General features: G+C 44.6%; 1 protein-coding gene across 1 annotated transcript in view; it reads right to left on the reverse strand.

The window, feature by feature from the left end:
- The window catches only part of LOC132832635 (cytochrome P450 2K6-like), a 32,480-nt gene extending 21,343 nt beyond the window's left edge, over positions 1-11,137 (reverse strand). The window contains exons 1-3 of the mRNA XM_060850716.1: positions 10,837-11,137; positions 8,251-8,413; positions 507-656 (exon numbers count right to left, since the gene is read on the reverse strand). Of these exons, the coding sequence (XP_060706699.1) occupies positions 507-656; positions 8,251-8,413; positions 10,837-11,028 (505 nt within the window). The 5' untranslated portion in view covers positions 11,029-11,137. The remainder of the gene's footprint in view (positions 1-506; positions 657-8,250; positions 8,414-10,836) is intronic.
- Positions 11,138-17,471: the final 6,334 nt, after the last annotated feature.

Below are 17,471 nucleotides of genomic sequence, written 5' to 3' on the forward strand. Positions count from 1 at the left end.
ATACCCTTTACAAATCATTAAAAACAAATGTTGTGTGAGCAAATTATTTTGCAAAAGAACTTCTTGCCAGGAATTTAATTACCTCGACCAGTTCCCCTCCTTTCTTGTATCTGGTCAGCACGGACGAGTTGGAGCGAAGGGTCTGTTTCTGTGCTGTACATCTCTATGACTCTGTGACTCTAAAACAGATTTAGGATATTTCAAATCTAACCTGACTTAAAGTGTCCAACAGTGGTGAAAGGTTTTGTGAATGGAGCACATCACACAGGGACTACTCATCCTTGGTGTGATGAAGCTGATGGTGCAGTTTTGAACTGCTATAACCTTTAGTGGAATTAATGTCTGTCAAAGGCCAGTGTCTCGGGGGCCTGCTAACATTTGACTGCCCCAACAGTATTAATGCAACTGAAGGAACCTCACTTTTGTTCAAGTGAAAATCTTTTCTGTAGATGTCAGTTTCGAGGGAACCATGAATCCCAGCATGTCATGTCCCACCAAGCACTCACCCTTGTGACTCTCAAACACATTGACAAGAAAGCTGGCCTCTTCACTGATCCTGTCTTCAATGGATTTCTTGCCCATGCCAAATCCTCGGAGAGCTGAGATCACAAACTTTCGGTTCTCCCGCCACAACTTCCCGTCACTGAATATCACGCCTGAAAGTGACACACGAAAAGCTGATCAAATATTGCACACAGTTCTGCTGTGAGTGCTGCCAAACCCCAGGTTTCTAACACCCTTTCCTTTCCTGAGAATTACACCATTCTACAACCAAGATGAATACCATTGTATCCATGAATGCTCTTTGGGGGAGTGAGCCCATGAGTCTAACCCCTCACTTGTCATTCTCAGTGTCTGGCCTATTCTGTTTGGATGTTCCTATTGACCCTTCTTCCACCACCCTCGCAGGCTCTGCATTCTCCATGGTAATGAGAGACACAGAACCAAATCTCATCCTCCCCCAATTTAATTTTAATCAATAACCCACCCAATTTCGGTGTTTGTCAGTTCATATTTAAGATGGTCCCAGGCTAGAACAAGCCAACCCAGTAAGGAGTTATGTTTGTTGACCAAACATTGACCAGCTTGAATATTTCACATGCAGGTTAATGTTCTGGCGCTTGAGCAACATTTATGGGGTTAGAAGAATTGTTGACGCACGGGGAGGTTAGGTTGATAAAGCCCACAGAAAATCTGGATGATTTCCAGGACCATTCCTTGTGCCAGGTATTCAATGATGAGCATTATCTAGAGGCACGTGGGAAAGGAGTGCAGTACCTTGAGTCAGCAGGGCATTGGCAATCGGCCAATCTCAACAGCAAATAACAAGTAGGAAGGTAACAGGGTTTGATTGTCAACCCAGCAACTTAACCAAGGGAGGGATCAGCTCGAGATCCAATCGCTGGAATTTAAATGACAAGAGGAAGCTCAATCACATTCGGGGTTTGGATGAGATGGTGATACTTTTGTAGCACTTTAGCCTCTGGGTCACAAGGTTCTGGGTTCATTTTCACTCTCAGCCTGAGCATGAAAATCAGTGCTTGTGCTCCTGTGTAGGACACATTGAGGACTGCATTGTTGAGCTGCCGTGTATTATTTGAGACAAAGTCCTGAACTGTGTGTTCGGGAGGATATAAAAGATCATCACGACACTGTTTTGAGGAAGAGTAGGGATGTTATTCCTGGTCTTCAAGCCCACAGTCACCATCCCAGAAATCAGATTGGATGGTCACTTTCACATTGCTGTCTGTTGGAGCTCGCTGTGAGCAAATTGGCTGTTGTATACAATGTGAGAAAATGGGAGGGATTGACAGCAGTTTGAGATAAACACCCTGACAGGTACATGCACGTCATAGACCAGACTGGGTGGAGAGAGCAGATTACCTCTCCTGAAGAACATTAATGGGTTTTTACAATCATCCAGCATTTTTGTGATAATCACTCAGCAGATGAGTTTTTATTTGAGCTTTATGAACTAAGTTATTTCAAGTTTCCTGAGCTGCCTTGGTGGGATTTGAATTCATGGCTCTGGAGCATTAGTGTGGGGCTCCAGGATTTAAGACTGTGGGAATATGGGAATATTACCACTATATTCCCATGTTCTGAAGGTTGTAAGATTCAGGACAGGAGTATGATCTGATGTCACCTGGTTAACACTAAAATTCTCTCCTCGATCAACATGCCCTTGCCCATTTTCTAGTTAATTATGCTCCACAATTTTATTTTAATATGTTAAGAAAAGATTACTCAATGGTATGGGAAAGTACATGATTTATCTTTAGTCTGAAGTCAATGCCCCCAAACTGATCGATGAGAGAACACTGATCTCTCCTGTTGTTTTCCAGAAATAATACTCACAGGCTTGACCATGACCTTTGCAGGAGGTTAGCTTACCAGATTGTCTGAATATTTAATATTTGCACTGCTTCAACCTCTTCTCTCAGAAGCAGTAGAGAGGAGAGTTGAGGGAATGGGTGGGTTATCCATTTCAGCTTTCATGAAGGAAACGACTGTGGATGATCATTGAGAGGTAAGATCATTGCAGAGCTCAACAATGCAACTGCCTAATGTACAAAATCACAGTCAGATTCCTCAGAGGGAAAACACTGGTGAAGGTGCAGACCAAAGAACAAAGAAAGTTTACAGCCCAGGAACAGGCCCTTCAGCCCAGCCTGTGCTGATCCAAATCCACTGTCTAAACCTATTACCCAATTCCCCCGAAGGATCTGTATCCCTCTGCTCCCCACCTCCTCATGCATCTGTCCAGATGCACCTTAAATGAATCTACTGTGCCTGCCTCTACGACTTCTGCTGAGAATGCATTCCAGGCACCTATCACCCTCTGTGTAAAATACTTTCCGCATATATCCCCATTAAACTTTTCCCCTCTCAGCTTGAACACGTGACCTCTCGTTGTTGAATCCTTCACCCTGGGAAAAAGCTTATCCCTATTCACCCTGTCTATATCCTTCATGATTTTGTAGACCTCAATCAGGTACCCCCTCAATCTCCTTTTTTGTAATGAAAGCAATCTTAATCTACTCAACCTTTCTTCACAGCTAACACCTTCCATCCCAGGCAACATCTTCGTAAATCTTCTCTGCACTCTCTCCAAAGCGTCCACTTCCTTTTGGTAATGTAGCAACCAGAACTGTACACAGTATTCCAAATGCAGCTGAACCAAAGTCTTGTACAATGTTAACGTGACTTGCCAGCTCTTATACTCAATACCCATCCGATGAAGGCAAGCATCCCATATGCCTTCTTGACCATTCTATTCACTTGTGTAGCCACCTTCAGGGTACAATGGACCTGAGCTCTCAGATCTCTCTCCATTTACAGTAGAGTTTGCTCTAGAATTAGATCTTCCAAAGTGTATCACCTCACATTTGCCTGGATTGAACTCCATCTGCCACTTCTCTGCCCAATACTCCAGTCTATCTATATTCTTCTGTATGCTTTAGCAGTCCCCTATGCTTTCTGCTACTCCACCAATCTTCCTGTCATCTGAAAACTTACTGATCAGACCACCAATATCCTCTTCCAGATCAGTTATGTATAGTACAAACAATGGTCCCAGCAATAGTCCGCGTGGAACACCACTGATCCCTTTCTCCATTTTGAGAAACTCCATTGACTACTATTCTCTGGCTCCTGTTGTTCAATCAGATCTTTATCCACCGAGCTAGAACACCCTGCACACCATGTGACTTCACTTTCTCCATTAGTTTACCATGGGGAAACTTATCAAACGCCTTACTAAAGTCTATGTGTCTGACATCTGCAGCCCTTCCTTCATCTGCCAACTTGGTCCCTTCCCCAAACTCAGTTAAGTTGGTAACAGATCTCCCCCACACAAAACCATATTGCCTCTCACTGATAAGCCCATTCTCTTCTAAATATAAATCGATTCTATCCTCAGTACCTTCGCTCACAACTTTCCCAGCACTGACATCAGGCTCATTGGTCTGTAGTTACCTGGAATATCCCTACTAACCTTCTTGAACAGGAAGACAACATTAGCAATTCTCCAGTCCTCCGGCACTTCACCTGTGTATAAGAATGCTACAAAGATATCTGTCAGGGCCCCAGCTATTTCCTCTCTTGCCTCCCTTAACAACATGGGATAGATCCCATCTGGTTCTGAGGATTTGTCCACCTTAATATCTTTTAGCCTACCCAACACATCCTCCCTCCTTATGTCAGGTGATCCAGAGTAAACAAACTCCTAACCTCTAATCTCAACATTAATCATGACCCTCACCTCAGTGAGCACTGATGCAAAGTAATCACTGAGAATCTCACCCATTTTCTCAGGTTCGACACACAACCTTCCTTCCTTATCCTTTAGTGGACCAACCCTTTCTCGAGTTCCTCTCTTGCCTCTTATATATGAACAAAAGGCCTTGGGATTCTCCTGAATTCTGCTCACTAAAGTTGTTTCATGACTCCTTTCAACCCGCTTGTTTCCTCATTTAGATTGGGCCTACCCTCCGATATTCCTCCAAAACGTATTCTGTTCTGAGCTGTCTGGACAGCTTCCCTTTTCCTCTTGGCTAGTCACACAATTTCTCTGTCATCCACAGTTCACAAATCTTGTCTTTCCTATCACTTGTTTTCAATGGGACATGTCTATCCTTTACTATCTTCAACCTATCTTTGAAAGCCTCCCACAAATCAAATGTGGATTCTCTTCAAATAGCTGTCCCCAATCCACATTTTACAGCTCCTGCTGAATTTTGAAATGATTGGCCTTGACCCAGTTTAGTACTCTTCTCATTGGACCACTCTCATCTTTGTCTACGAATATTCTAAAACTTACACAATTGTGGTCACTATTCCCAAAGAAGTCCCTCACTGCAACTTCTGCCACCTGGCCTGGCTTATTCCCCAACACCAGGTCCAATATGGCCCCTTCCCTTGTTGGTTCATTGACATCCTACTCCAGAAAATGTTCCTGGATGCTCCTTACAAGTTCTGCCCCATCCAGACCTCTGACACTTAGTGTATCCCAGTTAAGATTTGGAAAACTAAAACCCCAACCACCATTACGCGATTCCTCTGCATCTTTCCATAACTTGTTTCCCTATTTGTTCTTCTACCTCACGCTCACTGCTGGGAGGCCTGTAGGACAGCCCCAGCAATGTAACTGCCCCCTTCTTATTTCTCAGTTCAACCCATAATGCCTCACTGCTCAAGCCCTCCATAGTGTTCTCCTTAAGCACAGCCGTAACATCATCCCTGACCAGCAGTGCAACTCCTTCCCCAGCCTTTTACTTCCCTCCCTGTCCTGTCTGAAGCATCTTTATCTTGGAACATTTAGTTGCCAATCATGCCCTTCCTTCAACCAAGTCTCTGTGATCTCAATAACGTCATATTCCCAGACACCAATCCAAGTCCTAAGTCCATCTGCCTTACCCACTATACTCCTTGCATTAAAGCATATGCACTTCAGAACACCAGTTCCTTCGTATTCATCTGCCCTCTGCCTACTCTTCCCCTCGGTAATGCTGACTTCATGATCCTGTTCCTTACAGTCTCTATTTTCCACCTCACTGTCTATTAGTCTTCTCTTCTGGTTCCCAGACCCCTGCCACATTAGCTTAAACCCTCCCCAACAGCAGTAGCAAAAACTCCCCCAAGAACATTAGTCTCAGTCTGGTTCAGGTGTAGACGGTCCAATTTGTAATTGTCCCACCTTCCCCAGACCAGGTCCCAGTGTCCCACAGATCTGAACCCCTCCCTCCTACACCATCCCTCAAGCCACATGTTCACCCTGCCTATTCTTTCATTTCTACCCTGGCTAGCACGTGGCACTGGGAGCAATCCTGAGATCACTACCTTTGAGCTCCTCCTCTTGAACTTTTCTCCTAGCTCCCAGAATTTTGCTTTCAGGACCTCATCTCACTTTCTGCTTGTATCATTGGTGCCAATGTGCACCACGACAACTGGCTGTTCACCCTCCCCTTTCAGAATGCTCTGCAGCCGATCCCTAGCCTAAGCACCTGGGAGGCAACATACCACCTGGGAGTCTCATTTTCAGCCACAGAACCACCTATCTACTCCCCTGACAATAGAATCCCCTCTGACTATGGTCCTGCGAGTCTTTTTCCTGCCCTTCTGAACAGCAGTGCCTGTCACGGTGCCATGATCCTGGAAACTGCTGCCCTCCCCTGGTGACCCATCTCCCCCAACAGTATCCAAAACAGTACACCTGTTTCGGAGGAAGATGACCGCAGGGGACCCTGCACTGCCTTCCTACTCTTTTTCTGCCTTTTGGTCACCCATTCACTGTCTCCCTCAGCAACTCTAACCTGGGGTGTGACCAGTTCACTAAACGTGCTATCTACAACCTCCTCAGCATTGCGGATACTCCACAGTGAGTCCATCCGCAGCTCCAGAGCCATCATGCAGTCAAACACGAGCTGCGTCTGGACACACGCACAAAAAAAGTGCAGTGGCTTGTTACTGATTCAGACCAATACGGGAGGGATAAAGGTCCCAGGGATATCTCAGAAACAGCAAACGGATCATTGTTATTCAGGAACTGAGCCGAGATTTCTGATATCTGATATTTGTCGCAGATATATATTTCATAAAGATACCAAGGAACATCTTATTTCAACACCATCTGAGCAAATGGGCAAATGGGTTAACCATCTTATCTCAGACAGTCTCTTCAAGAATGTGACACACCTATCCAATCATCTCAGACTGTCTCTTCAAGAATGTGACACACCTATCCAATCATGGCACACATTTCCAAAACCACGGTAATCCCCTCACACAATAAATGGGGCAAATCTGACAATTGTCAGGTTAATAATGGCAGTGAGAGACAGAAGCAACATGGAAAATTAATAGGAGGGCTGATTGTGTTCATGTAATTGATGTGGATTCAGGGACCTCCAAAAGACATTGGACAAAATGTCATGCTACAGGCTTGTTGCCAGAGTAATGCCCCATGGAATAAAAGAGACAATGACAATGTGGAGTTTGACCGTGTGGGAAATTAGATACTGCTGCGATTGCAGGAAAGTTGATAGTGGGAGTTGTCCAAGGGTTGGTCCTGGGACCAATGCCTCTCTTGATACGTATTAATGATAAAACTTAAATGGACCGGGCACAATTTAAATATATGGACATTAAACCAAAATTGGGAAGTATCCTGAACAGCTTTAGTGATAAAGGAGATGCAAAATGAATTAAAGGATGCAATTCAGAGGTGTGCGCAGGTACAGAGAGACTGGGAGAACTGAGGTTAGGGGTTGGGAGGTCATGTTACAGCTGTACAGGACATTGGTTAGGCCACTTTTGGAATACTGCATTCAATATCTACTTGGCAGGGAAGATACCATGGTCAATTGGTGTTCCTGCTGTAGGAAAGATGTTGTGAAACTTGAAAAGGTTCATAAAAGATTTACAAGGATGTTGCCAGGGTTTGAGGATTTGAGCTACAGGGAGAGGCTGAATAGGCTGGGGCTGTTTTCCTTGGAGCATCAGAGGCTGAGGGGTGACCTTATAGAGGTTTATAAAATCATTAGGGGCATGGATAGGGTAAATACACAAGGTCTTTTCCCTGGGTTGGGGGAGTCCAGAACGAGAGGGCATAGGTTTAAGATGAGAGGAGAAAAATTTACTCAGGACTAACTTGGATGGGTATGGAGTGATATGGGCCTGGTGCTGGCAGGTGGGACTAGATTGGGTTGAGATATCTATTCGGCATGGACAGGTTGGACCGAAGAGTCTGTTTCCATGTTGTACATCTCTATGACTCTTTGACTCTCTGAGTTGTTCAGATTATACCTTGTTCAGAGCACTCGGTGTTGTGTCAGATAGTTCTGCTAGCTTTCAGCTCTCTGAAAGTTACAGTACACCCACATCTTCATAACAAGGGTGAGAAATTTGGAGAATAACAAACCGAGAGAGGAACTGCGCCAGAACTCTGTTCCAAAATAGTTCCTCCTATTTTTATTTATTTATTTATTCATCCACGGGATGAGGGTGTCACTGGCCAGACCAGCATTTATTACCCATCCCTAATTGCCCAGAGGGTAGTTAAGAGGCAACCACATTGTTGTGGGTCTGGAGTCACATGTACGCCTGACCAGGTAAATATGCAAGATTCCTTTGCTAAAGACATTAGTGAACCAAATGGGTTTTTCCAACATTTGGCTATGTATCCCTGTGATGCATCAAGTTGAGAGAAATGAGGAGGAGACCGAAGAAAAAGACGAAGTGTCAAGTTACCAGTTCGGAATGAATAATCGTCAAATATCGGGATGGGTGGCCTCCCACTGAATTGATCAGCGTGATTCACAAGAGCGTCTTTCACTGCGTCATAACCAGTCAACACCACTGCCTTCAGCGGCCCAAGCTCCACTGAAAATACATTTCCATATTTCTCTGCGAGCTAACAAAGAGAGAATAGTTTCATTAAGGTTTCGTTCCTGGGCAGCTGTAAGAGGGAGAAAACAAATGAGAGAAAAATGAACAATTCCTTCAGCTTTAAATCCTAGCTCCCCAATCCGGTCCAGGTTCATGTCTGTTCTGTTGTCGATTCCAGCAAAGTGACCCACAATTTGCATTCCATCTGCCTGACCCCCTGAAATCCACAAATCCATTCCATTTGCCGCTACAATCCATGTAAATGGATTTTAATTAGTCCTTTTTTTAAAAAATGCCCGACCAGCGCATCTGATATTTTGACTGGGATCCCTCACCGATCGCAAATCGGAGCAAAATCTATGTAAATCAAACACTCGCAACATTGAGAAAATAATTATAAGTGACTTTGTGGAGGAAATGTTATCAGATCGATTGAACAGCAAGTCTTTAAAAATATAAGTTATCCCCATGCTCAGTGGGACTAACCAACTGCTGCTGTTCCACTCTGGAGTTGGATAAGTGAATGAATAGGAAACGTTTGGAGGGAGATGGGCCGGGAATAGGCAGGTGGGACTAGATTACTTTGGGATTATGGTCAGTATGGACTGGTTAGACTGAAGGGTCTGCATCCGTGCTGTATGACTCGATAACAAAACCCCACCTAACCTGCTCCATTCCTCCTCCATTCCCTCCTTGTCTTTCCCTGTAATCCACAAATATTTGATACCCAGTCATGAATTTCGATGCAGTTGCCCCACATTACCATGAGACCATATTCTCCCATGGCTTTCTGCACCAGCACCTCACTGATCTTGCTTACCGCACTCTGTGCATTCACAGACAGACACAGTGACAGGAGTTTACTGCAATCCCTCTCACTCTAAATGGAAGTGATATCTTATCATTTGCTTTTACTCGATGATGTGGAGGTGCCGGTGTTGGACTGTGGTGAACAAAGTCAGAAGTCACACCACACCAGGTTATAGTCCGACAGGTTGTTTTGAAATCACAAGCTTTCACAGCGCTGCCCCTTCACCTGATGAAGGATCAGTGCTCTGAAAGTTTGTGACCTCAGATAAACCTGTTGGACTGGAACCTGGTGCCGTGTGAGGTACGCTTTTGTTCTCATGCTGGCTGTCTCTTCCAATTCTCTGTTTACTTTGTGTTTTCCTCTGTAGTGTTATCTCCTTTTCTAATCTCCCTGAAAAGTGAATCTGAATCCTCCTTTCCTCGTGCTTCCTATTATCCCAGCTAAGTTTGGTATCCATGGGGAGGGCCTCAACTGGGACCTGGGGTTCATGTCACACTACAGGTGACCCCATTGCACTATACACTCACACATACATGCACATATACACACACAAACACTCCTACACACACGCACACAAACACACACGCACACAAACACACACTCACACACATACATACACACACTTCTACACACACAAACACTCCTACATACACGCATACACACATATACTCCTACACACACACACTCATACAGACCCTATCTCATACACTCACACATACATTCCTACACTCACACACGCACCCTCTCACAGACTTATACCCTTTTACGCTCACACTCACACACACACTCTCTCACAGACCCCCATAACAACCCACACACCGATGTGCACACATATACACATACACATATAAGTTTGTAGGGTGAATCTGTAATTGCAGAATTACATTTCACTTTCCTCAAAAACTGCATGAATCCATGTAAGATTCTGTAAATCTGTTTTTTAGATTAGAATCAGTCTGACCATTGTGGCACAGACAGTCTCACAGAAGGAAGTTCACACCTTCCATACATTATCTGGGCTAATGTGACACCAATTGTTAAAGTTCACTTGAGAATGTAACTTTTAAAAATGTTTTGTGATTTACATATTAAAGAACTGAAACCAACATGGTCATTCTAACAGATGAGAAACTTAACAAACTATCCAGGTCTTTTTCAATATATAATTTCAGTCACATCACACTGTAAACCTTTGCTCGACACTTTTTGTGTCTTACAATCTTATTCTCCACAACCACCTGATGAAGGAACACTCCAAAAGCTAGTGCTTCCAAATAAACTTGTTGGACTATAACCTGGTGTTGTGTGATTTTTAACTTTGTCCAACCCAGTCCAACACCGGCTCCCCCAAATTAAATATAGTCAACTAAATCAAATACTTACTTTTCCTCTTATGCTGCATGATTCGTTGTGAGGTGATATACCTCTGCAATTTATTTTTCTTTTTTATCAAAGTCTGAGCAAAGTTCAGAGATCATAAGCCCAGAGATAACAGATTCCCTGATCACAGATTCCGGATTAACTTCCGGCTCTCTCCTTCTGTGTCTCTCCCGGTCTCTCTGAGCTTCTCCTTGGGAGCTGTTCCCTCACACCGCCCCATCCCTCAGACATTCCCCCAGTGAAGGATTCTCACTTACCCCCATGAGAGACCAGTCCAGCTTCTTGAGGTCCAGTTGGTGCAGGTTTCCGATCAGAGGAAGCGGAGTCGGTCCAGGAGGGAAATTCCTGGGAACTCTCCGCCGAATAAGGGACACGACCAGGAAGAGAAAGAGGGCCAGCAGCGATAGGACCAAGGTGTAGTCTGTGGGGAAGAGCTTGAGGAGAGCCATTGTGCCCAAGTACCCACACACTAAGTGGAGCCACTGGTGTCCTGATGTTATAGTGTGGGCTGTCCTTCACTCCAACCCTCCACTTAATAGTTCCCAAAGAACCGCCTCATTTTGCTTCATCGCCTGTGTCTCTTTAACCCCTACCTTGCCGTGTGCTGGGCTATTTGATTAAACAGGTTGGTGTACATTCCTGGAGCTTCAGTTTGAAGTACAGGACAGCTTCTGATAAAGGGCACAGAAAATGGTGGTGCTCTGGCCTGGGGTCCCTGGGGGGAGGGGAGTGATGCTGAAAATGTGTTGCTGGTCAAAGCACAGCAGGCCAGGCAGCATCTCAGGAATAGGGAATTCGACGTTTCGAGCATAAGCCGAAGGGCTTATGTTCGAAACGTCGAATTCCCTATTCCTGAGATGCTGCCTGGTCTGCTGTGCTTTGACCAGCAACACATTTTCAGCTGTGATCTCCAGCATCTGCAGACCTCATTTTTTACGGGAGGGGAGTGATGTTCAGGCACAGCAAGATTCCACTCAGAGGAAGCTGACTCTGGCTGAGCTTGTCTGGACAGGTTAACCTGACGTGGTTTTATGGTAAGACTCTCATTCCCGGGATACGGGTTCCGATGAGAAGTAAGGATATCTAGTCACCTTACACACATGTAGCAAAGCAGAGAATTATATCTCTGCAGGTCTGCTGTTACAAATCACCCCTTAAAGATCATTGACATCCATGTGGTGAATCATTGCTTGGTAATACAGTCTTCAGTATTCCCAATAAAAGAGACATTCTACTGAGGACTTGTATCTGGTACAGATCATAGAGTCATACAACATGGAAACAGACCCTTCGGTCCAACCAGTCCATGACGAACATAATCCCAAACTAAACTCATCCCACCTGCCTGCACTTGGCCCATATCTCTCTAAACATTTCTTTTTCATGTACTTATCTATAAGTCTTTTAAACATTGTAACTGTCTACTACTTCCCCGGAAGTTCATTCCACACACAAACCACTCTCTATACAAAAACGCTGCCTTTCAGGTCTTTTTAAAAATCTTTCTCCTCTAACCTTAAAAAACTATGCCCCCAGACTTAGTGAAGGGACACTGACATTCACGATTTTATCCCTCAATCACAAGTTCATCCCCCAACCTCCTGCACTCTAGTGAGAAACAGCTCAGCCTATCCAGCCTCTCCTGATAACTCATACCCTCTACTCCAGGCAAAGTCCTGGTAAATCTCTTCTGAACCCTCTCCAGTTAAATACTAACCTTGCTATAATGGGGTGACCAGAACTGAACACGGGACTCCAGAAAAGGCCTCACCAACATCCTGTTCAACCTCAACCTGAGATCCCAACTCCTTTGTCCAAAGGTCTGAGTAATGAAGGCAAGCATGTTAAATGCTTTCTTCACCATCCTGTCTACATGTGATACATGTCAAGCAATTATGTCTATGATCTCTTCTGTTGTCCGGTCTTAGGGAACAACGGGTTGTGCTACACAAGAAGAGGTTGCTCATTCATGGGAAAACAGAGTCTGACTGGTCAAGATGATTCCATGGATAATACACCAGAGAATTATTTCATGCCAAGCATTTGGTTAAATTCATATCAGGCTGATTCTGACTGACCAAGACATTGCCGTGAGGAATGAATGAATGTTTTGCTGAGACAGCTCCACAGAGGTTGGTATCCTGTCACTGAGACACCCTTTATTGACACATGAATGGCCCTTGACTTTATTACTGCCTCAGTCAGAGACAGGTGTCGGCATCTCATTGTCAATCTCAGTGTCTGGCCTATTCTCTTTCAATGTACCTATTAACCCTGCTTCCACAACCCTCTCAGGTACTGCATTATAGATGGGGATGAGAGGCACTAAATGAAATCTTACCCTCTCTTCTGATTTGCTGTTAATCAATGATCCGCCCAATTCCAGTGTTTGTCCATTCATCTTGTTCACTGATGTCCTTTTGGGAAGGAAATCTGCCATTCTTACCTGATCTGGCCGACATGCGGCTCCAGAGCCACAGAAATGTGATTGAGTGTCAACTGCCCTCTGAACTGGCCTAGCGAGCCACTCAGTTATATCGATCACTAGAAAGTCACAACAGAGACCCACAGCCAGTGGACTGCAGCGATTCAAGAAGGCAGCACACCACCATCTTCTCAATAGGGATGGGCTGTCCATGCTGAACAAAAAAAATTAAGATGGTCCCATGCTAAAACAAGCCAACCCAGTAAGGAGTTATATTTGTTGACCAAACATTGACCAGCTCGATCATCTCACATGCAGGTTAATGTTCTGGCGCTTGAGCAACATTTATGGGGTTAAAAGAATTGTTGACGCACGGGAAGATTTGGTTGATAAAGCCCACAGAAAGTCTGGATGATTTCCAGGAGCATTCCTTGTGCCAGGTATTCAATGATGAGAATTATCTCGATGCACGTGGGAAAGGAGTGTAGCACCTTGAGTCAGCAGGGCATTGGCAATCGGCCAATCTCAACAGCAAATAAAAAGTAGGAAGGTAACAGGGTTTGATTGTCAATCCAGCAGCTTAACCAAGGGAGGGATCAGCTCGGGGTCCGATCGCTGGAATTTAAATGACAAGAGGAAGCTCAATCACATTCGGGGTTTGGACGAGATGGTGATACTTTTGTAGCACTTTAGCCCTGGGTCACAAGGTTCTGGGTTCATTTTCACTCTCAGCCTGAGCATGAAAATCAGTGCTTGTGCTCCTGTGTAGGACACATTGAGGACTGCATTGTTGAGCTGCCGTGTATTATTTGAGACAAAGTCCCGAACTGTGTGTTCGGGAGGATATAAAAGATCATCATGACACTGTTTTGAGGAAGAGTAGGGACGTTATTCTCGGGCTTCAAGCCCACAGTCACCATCCCAGAAATCAGATTGGATGGTCACTTTCACATTGCTGTCTGTTGGAGCTCGCTGTGAGCAAATTGGCTGTTGTGTACAATGTGAGAAAATGGGAGGGATTGACAGCAGTTTGAGATAAACACCCTGACAGGTACATGCACATCATAGACCAGACTGGGTGGAGAGAGCAGATTACCTCTCCTGAAGAACATTAATGGGTTTTTACAATCATCCAGCATTTTTGTGATAATCGCTCAGCAGATGAGTTTTTATTTGAGATTTATGAACTAAGTTATTTCAAGTTTCCTGAGCTGCCTTGATGGGATTTGAACTCATGTCTCTGGAGCATTAGTGTGGGGCTCCAGGATATAAGACTGTGGGAATATTACCACAAGGAGGAGCAGATTGGGAGGCAGAGTTGGGAAAGGTGCAGGAGTAACAGGGTTGTTGTCATGAGTAACTTTAACTTCTCCAATATTGATTAGAACCTTCTTAGTTCAAATAGTTTAGATGGAGCAGTTTTTGTCGGGTGTGTCCAGGAGGGATTTGGTGCTTGGCAATGAATCATGCCAAGTGTCAGGCCTCTAAGTGAGACTGCATTTCAGTGATAGTGATCACATCTCCCTTACCTTTACTATACTCATGGAGAGGAATAGGAGCTGACAGTGTGGTAAAGTAATTAATTGAGAGAGGGGGAATTACAATGTTATTAAGCAGGAACTGGGGTGCCTAAGTTGGGAACAGATGTTCTCAGGGAAATGCACAACAGAAATGTGGAGATTATTTAGGAAGCACTTGCTGATAATGCTGGATAGGTTTGTCCCAATGAGGCATGGAAGGGACGGTGGGTTGAAAGAACCTTGAGTGACAAGGGATGTGGACCATCTACTCAAGAGGAAGAAGGACGCTGACTTAAGGTTGAGGAGCAAGGATCAGACAGGACTCTAGAGGGTTACAAATAGCCAGGAAGGAACTGAAGAATGGGGAGCTAGAAGGGAACACGAAAAGCTTTAGCAGGCAGGATGAAGGAAAACCCTAAGGTGTTCTACACCTATGTGAGGAACAAGAGGATGGCCAGAGTGAGGGAAGGGCTGATCAGGAAAGTGGAGGAAACTTGCGCCTGGAGTCACAGGAGGTAGGGGAGGTCCTTGATGAATACTTTGCTTCAGTATTCACTACTGACAGGGACCTTGACATTTCAGAGGACAGTGCAAAACAGACTGATATGCTAGAACAAGTTGATGTTAGGAAGGAGGATGTGCAGAAAAGTTTGAAAAACATAAGGATAGATTACATCCCCTGGGCCAGGCAGGACCTACTCAAAGTTACTACAGGAACAAGGGAAGAGGTTGCTGAGCCTTTGATGATGGGCTTTGCATCCTCACTGTCCACTGCAGTACTGCCAGATGATTGGAGGGTGGCAAACAGTATTCCCTTGTTTAAGAAAGAGAATATGGATAACCGTGGGAATTATTGACAAGTCAGTGTAACATCAATAGTGGGTAAAATATTGGAGAGGATTCTGAGAGACAGGATATATGATTATTTGGAAAACCATAGTTTGATTAGAGATAGTCAGCTTGACTTTGCGAGGGGCAGATCATGCTTCACAAACCTTATTGAATTCTTTGAGGATGTGACAAAACACATTGATGAAGGTCGAGCAGTGGGTGTGGTGTATGTGGATTTTAGCAAGGCGTTTGATAAGGTTCCCCAAGGTATGCTCATTCAGAAAACAGGCAGGCATGAGGTATGGGGAAATCTGGCTGTCTGGATACAGAATTGGCTGGTCCATAGAAGAAAGAGGGTGGTAGTAGATGGAAAGTATTCAGCCTGGAGATCAGTGATCAATGATGTTCCTCAGGGATTGGTTCTGGGACCTCTGCTCTTTGTGATGTTTATAAATGACTTGGATGACAAAGTGGACGGGTGAGTTAGTAAGTTTGCCGATGACACAAAGTTTTTGGTGGAGTTGTGGATAATATGGAGGGTTGTTGTAGGTTGCAATGGGACAGTGACAGGATGCAGAACTGGGCTATTAAGTGGCAGATGGAGTTCAACCTGGACAAGTGTGGAGTCATTCACTTTGGAAGGTCAAATTTGAATGTAGAATACAGGGTTAAAGGCAGTATTCTTGGCAATGTGGAGGAACAGAGGGATCTTGGGGTCCATGTAAATAGATACCTCAAAGTTGCCACCCAAGTTGATAGGGTTGTTAAGAAGGCATATGGTGCGTTGACTTTCATTAGCAGGGGGGTTGAGTTTAAGAGCTGCGAGGTTATGCTGCAGCTCTATAAAGCTCTGGTTTGACCACACTTGGAATATTGTGTTCAGTTCTGGTTGTCTCATTATAGAAAGGATGTGGAAGCTTTAGAAAGGGTGCAGAGGAGATTTACCAGGATGCTACCTGGACTGGAGGGCTTTTTTTTGAAGAAAGGTTGAAGGAGCTGAGGTGTTTCTCATTTGAGTGAAGGAAGATTAGAGGTGCCTTGAAAGGGTGAATAGCCAGAATTTTTTTTCCCATGGCAGAAATGTCTATCACAAGGGGACATAATTTTCAGACAATTGGAGAGAGGTTTAGGGGAGATGTCAGAGGTAGGTTCTTTACACAGAGTGTGGTGGAGGTGTGGAATGCACTGCTGGCAGTGATAGTAAAGTCAGATACATAAAGGACATTTACGTGACTCTTGGATAGGCACATGGAAGATATTACAATAAAGTGTATGTTGGTTAGCTTGATCTTAGAATAGGATAAAAGGCTGGCACAACATCGAGGGCTGAAGGGCCTGTACTGTGTTGTACTGTTCCATGTTCTATGAAACAGGCCCTTGGTCCAACCTGCCCAGACTGACAAAGTTTCCCAAACTGAACTAATCCCATTTGCTTGGATTTGACCCTCTAACCCTTTCCCTGTGCATGGACCTGTCCATATGTCTTTTAAATGCTGTGACTCTATCTGCATTTCCCACTTCCTCTTGCAGTCCATTCCACATGCCAAACTTTAACTACATATTCAGTTTCAAAAGGAGGTAACACCAAATGAACGCGAACCCAGCCATGACCTCCACAAAAACAGGGATATCACTGCTACATGATGGGGAGCCAATTTCACGTCTGCATTTTGGATTTACTGTGTTAAGTATTGCATAGCCCCGTATAAATTGGCAGGGTAGGAGCAGCCTCATTAAACAAGCTGGGACTGACTGTGGGACCTGGAGGCATTCCGAATTGTCACAAATTCACAAACTGTTTTTCATTTTTCTTCAGCCAAACCTTACAAAACATCGCACACGAGCCAAACACTGGTGTTGTAATGCTTACAGATCCAAACTGTATTTGTTTAACACTTTTATGTAAGCCTTGAACTTGAAGTGCAATAGAGCAGGGGCATGATCGACTCGGAAGAGAATGACAGGATTGTGGGACAAGAGACTTTGGTTCAATGAGCAGCTCTGGAATTGACACCCCTCTCTCTCTCTCTCTCTCTCTCTCTCTCTCTCCCCCGAAGTGGATTCCTGCTGTTCTTCCATGTGGAACGACAAGTCAGAGACAAAAACACTGCAGGTG

This window comes from Hemiscyllium ocellatum, chromosome 35, assembly GCF_020745735.1.
Source record: "Hemiscyllium ocellatum isolate sHemOce1 chromosome 35, sHemOce1.pat.X.cur, whole genome shotgun sequence".
In the NCBI taxonomy this organism is placed as follows: domain Eukaryota; kingdom Metazoa; phylum Chordata; class Chondrichthyes; order Orectolobiformes; family Hemiscylliidae; genus Hemiscyllium; species Hemiscyllium ocellatum.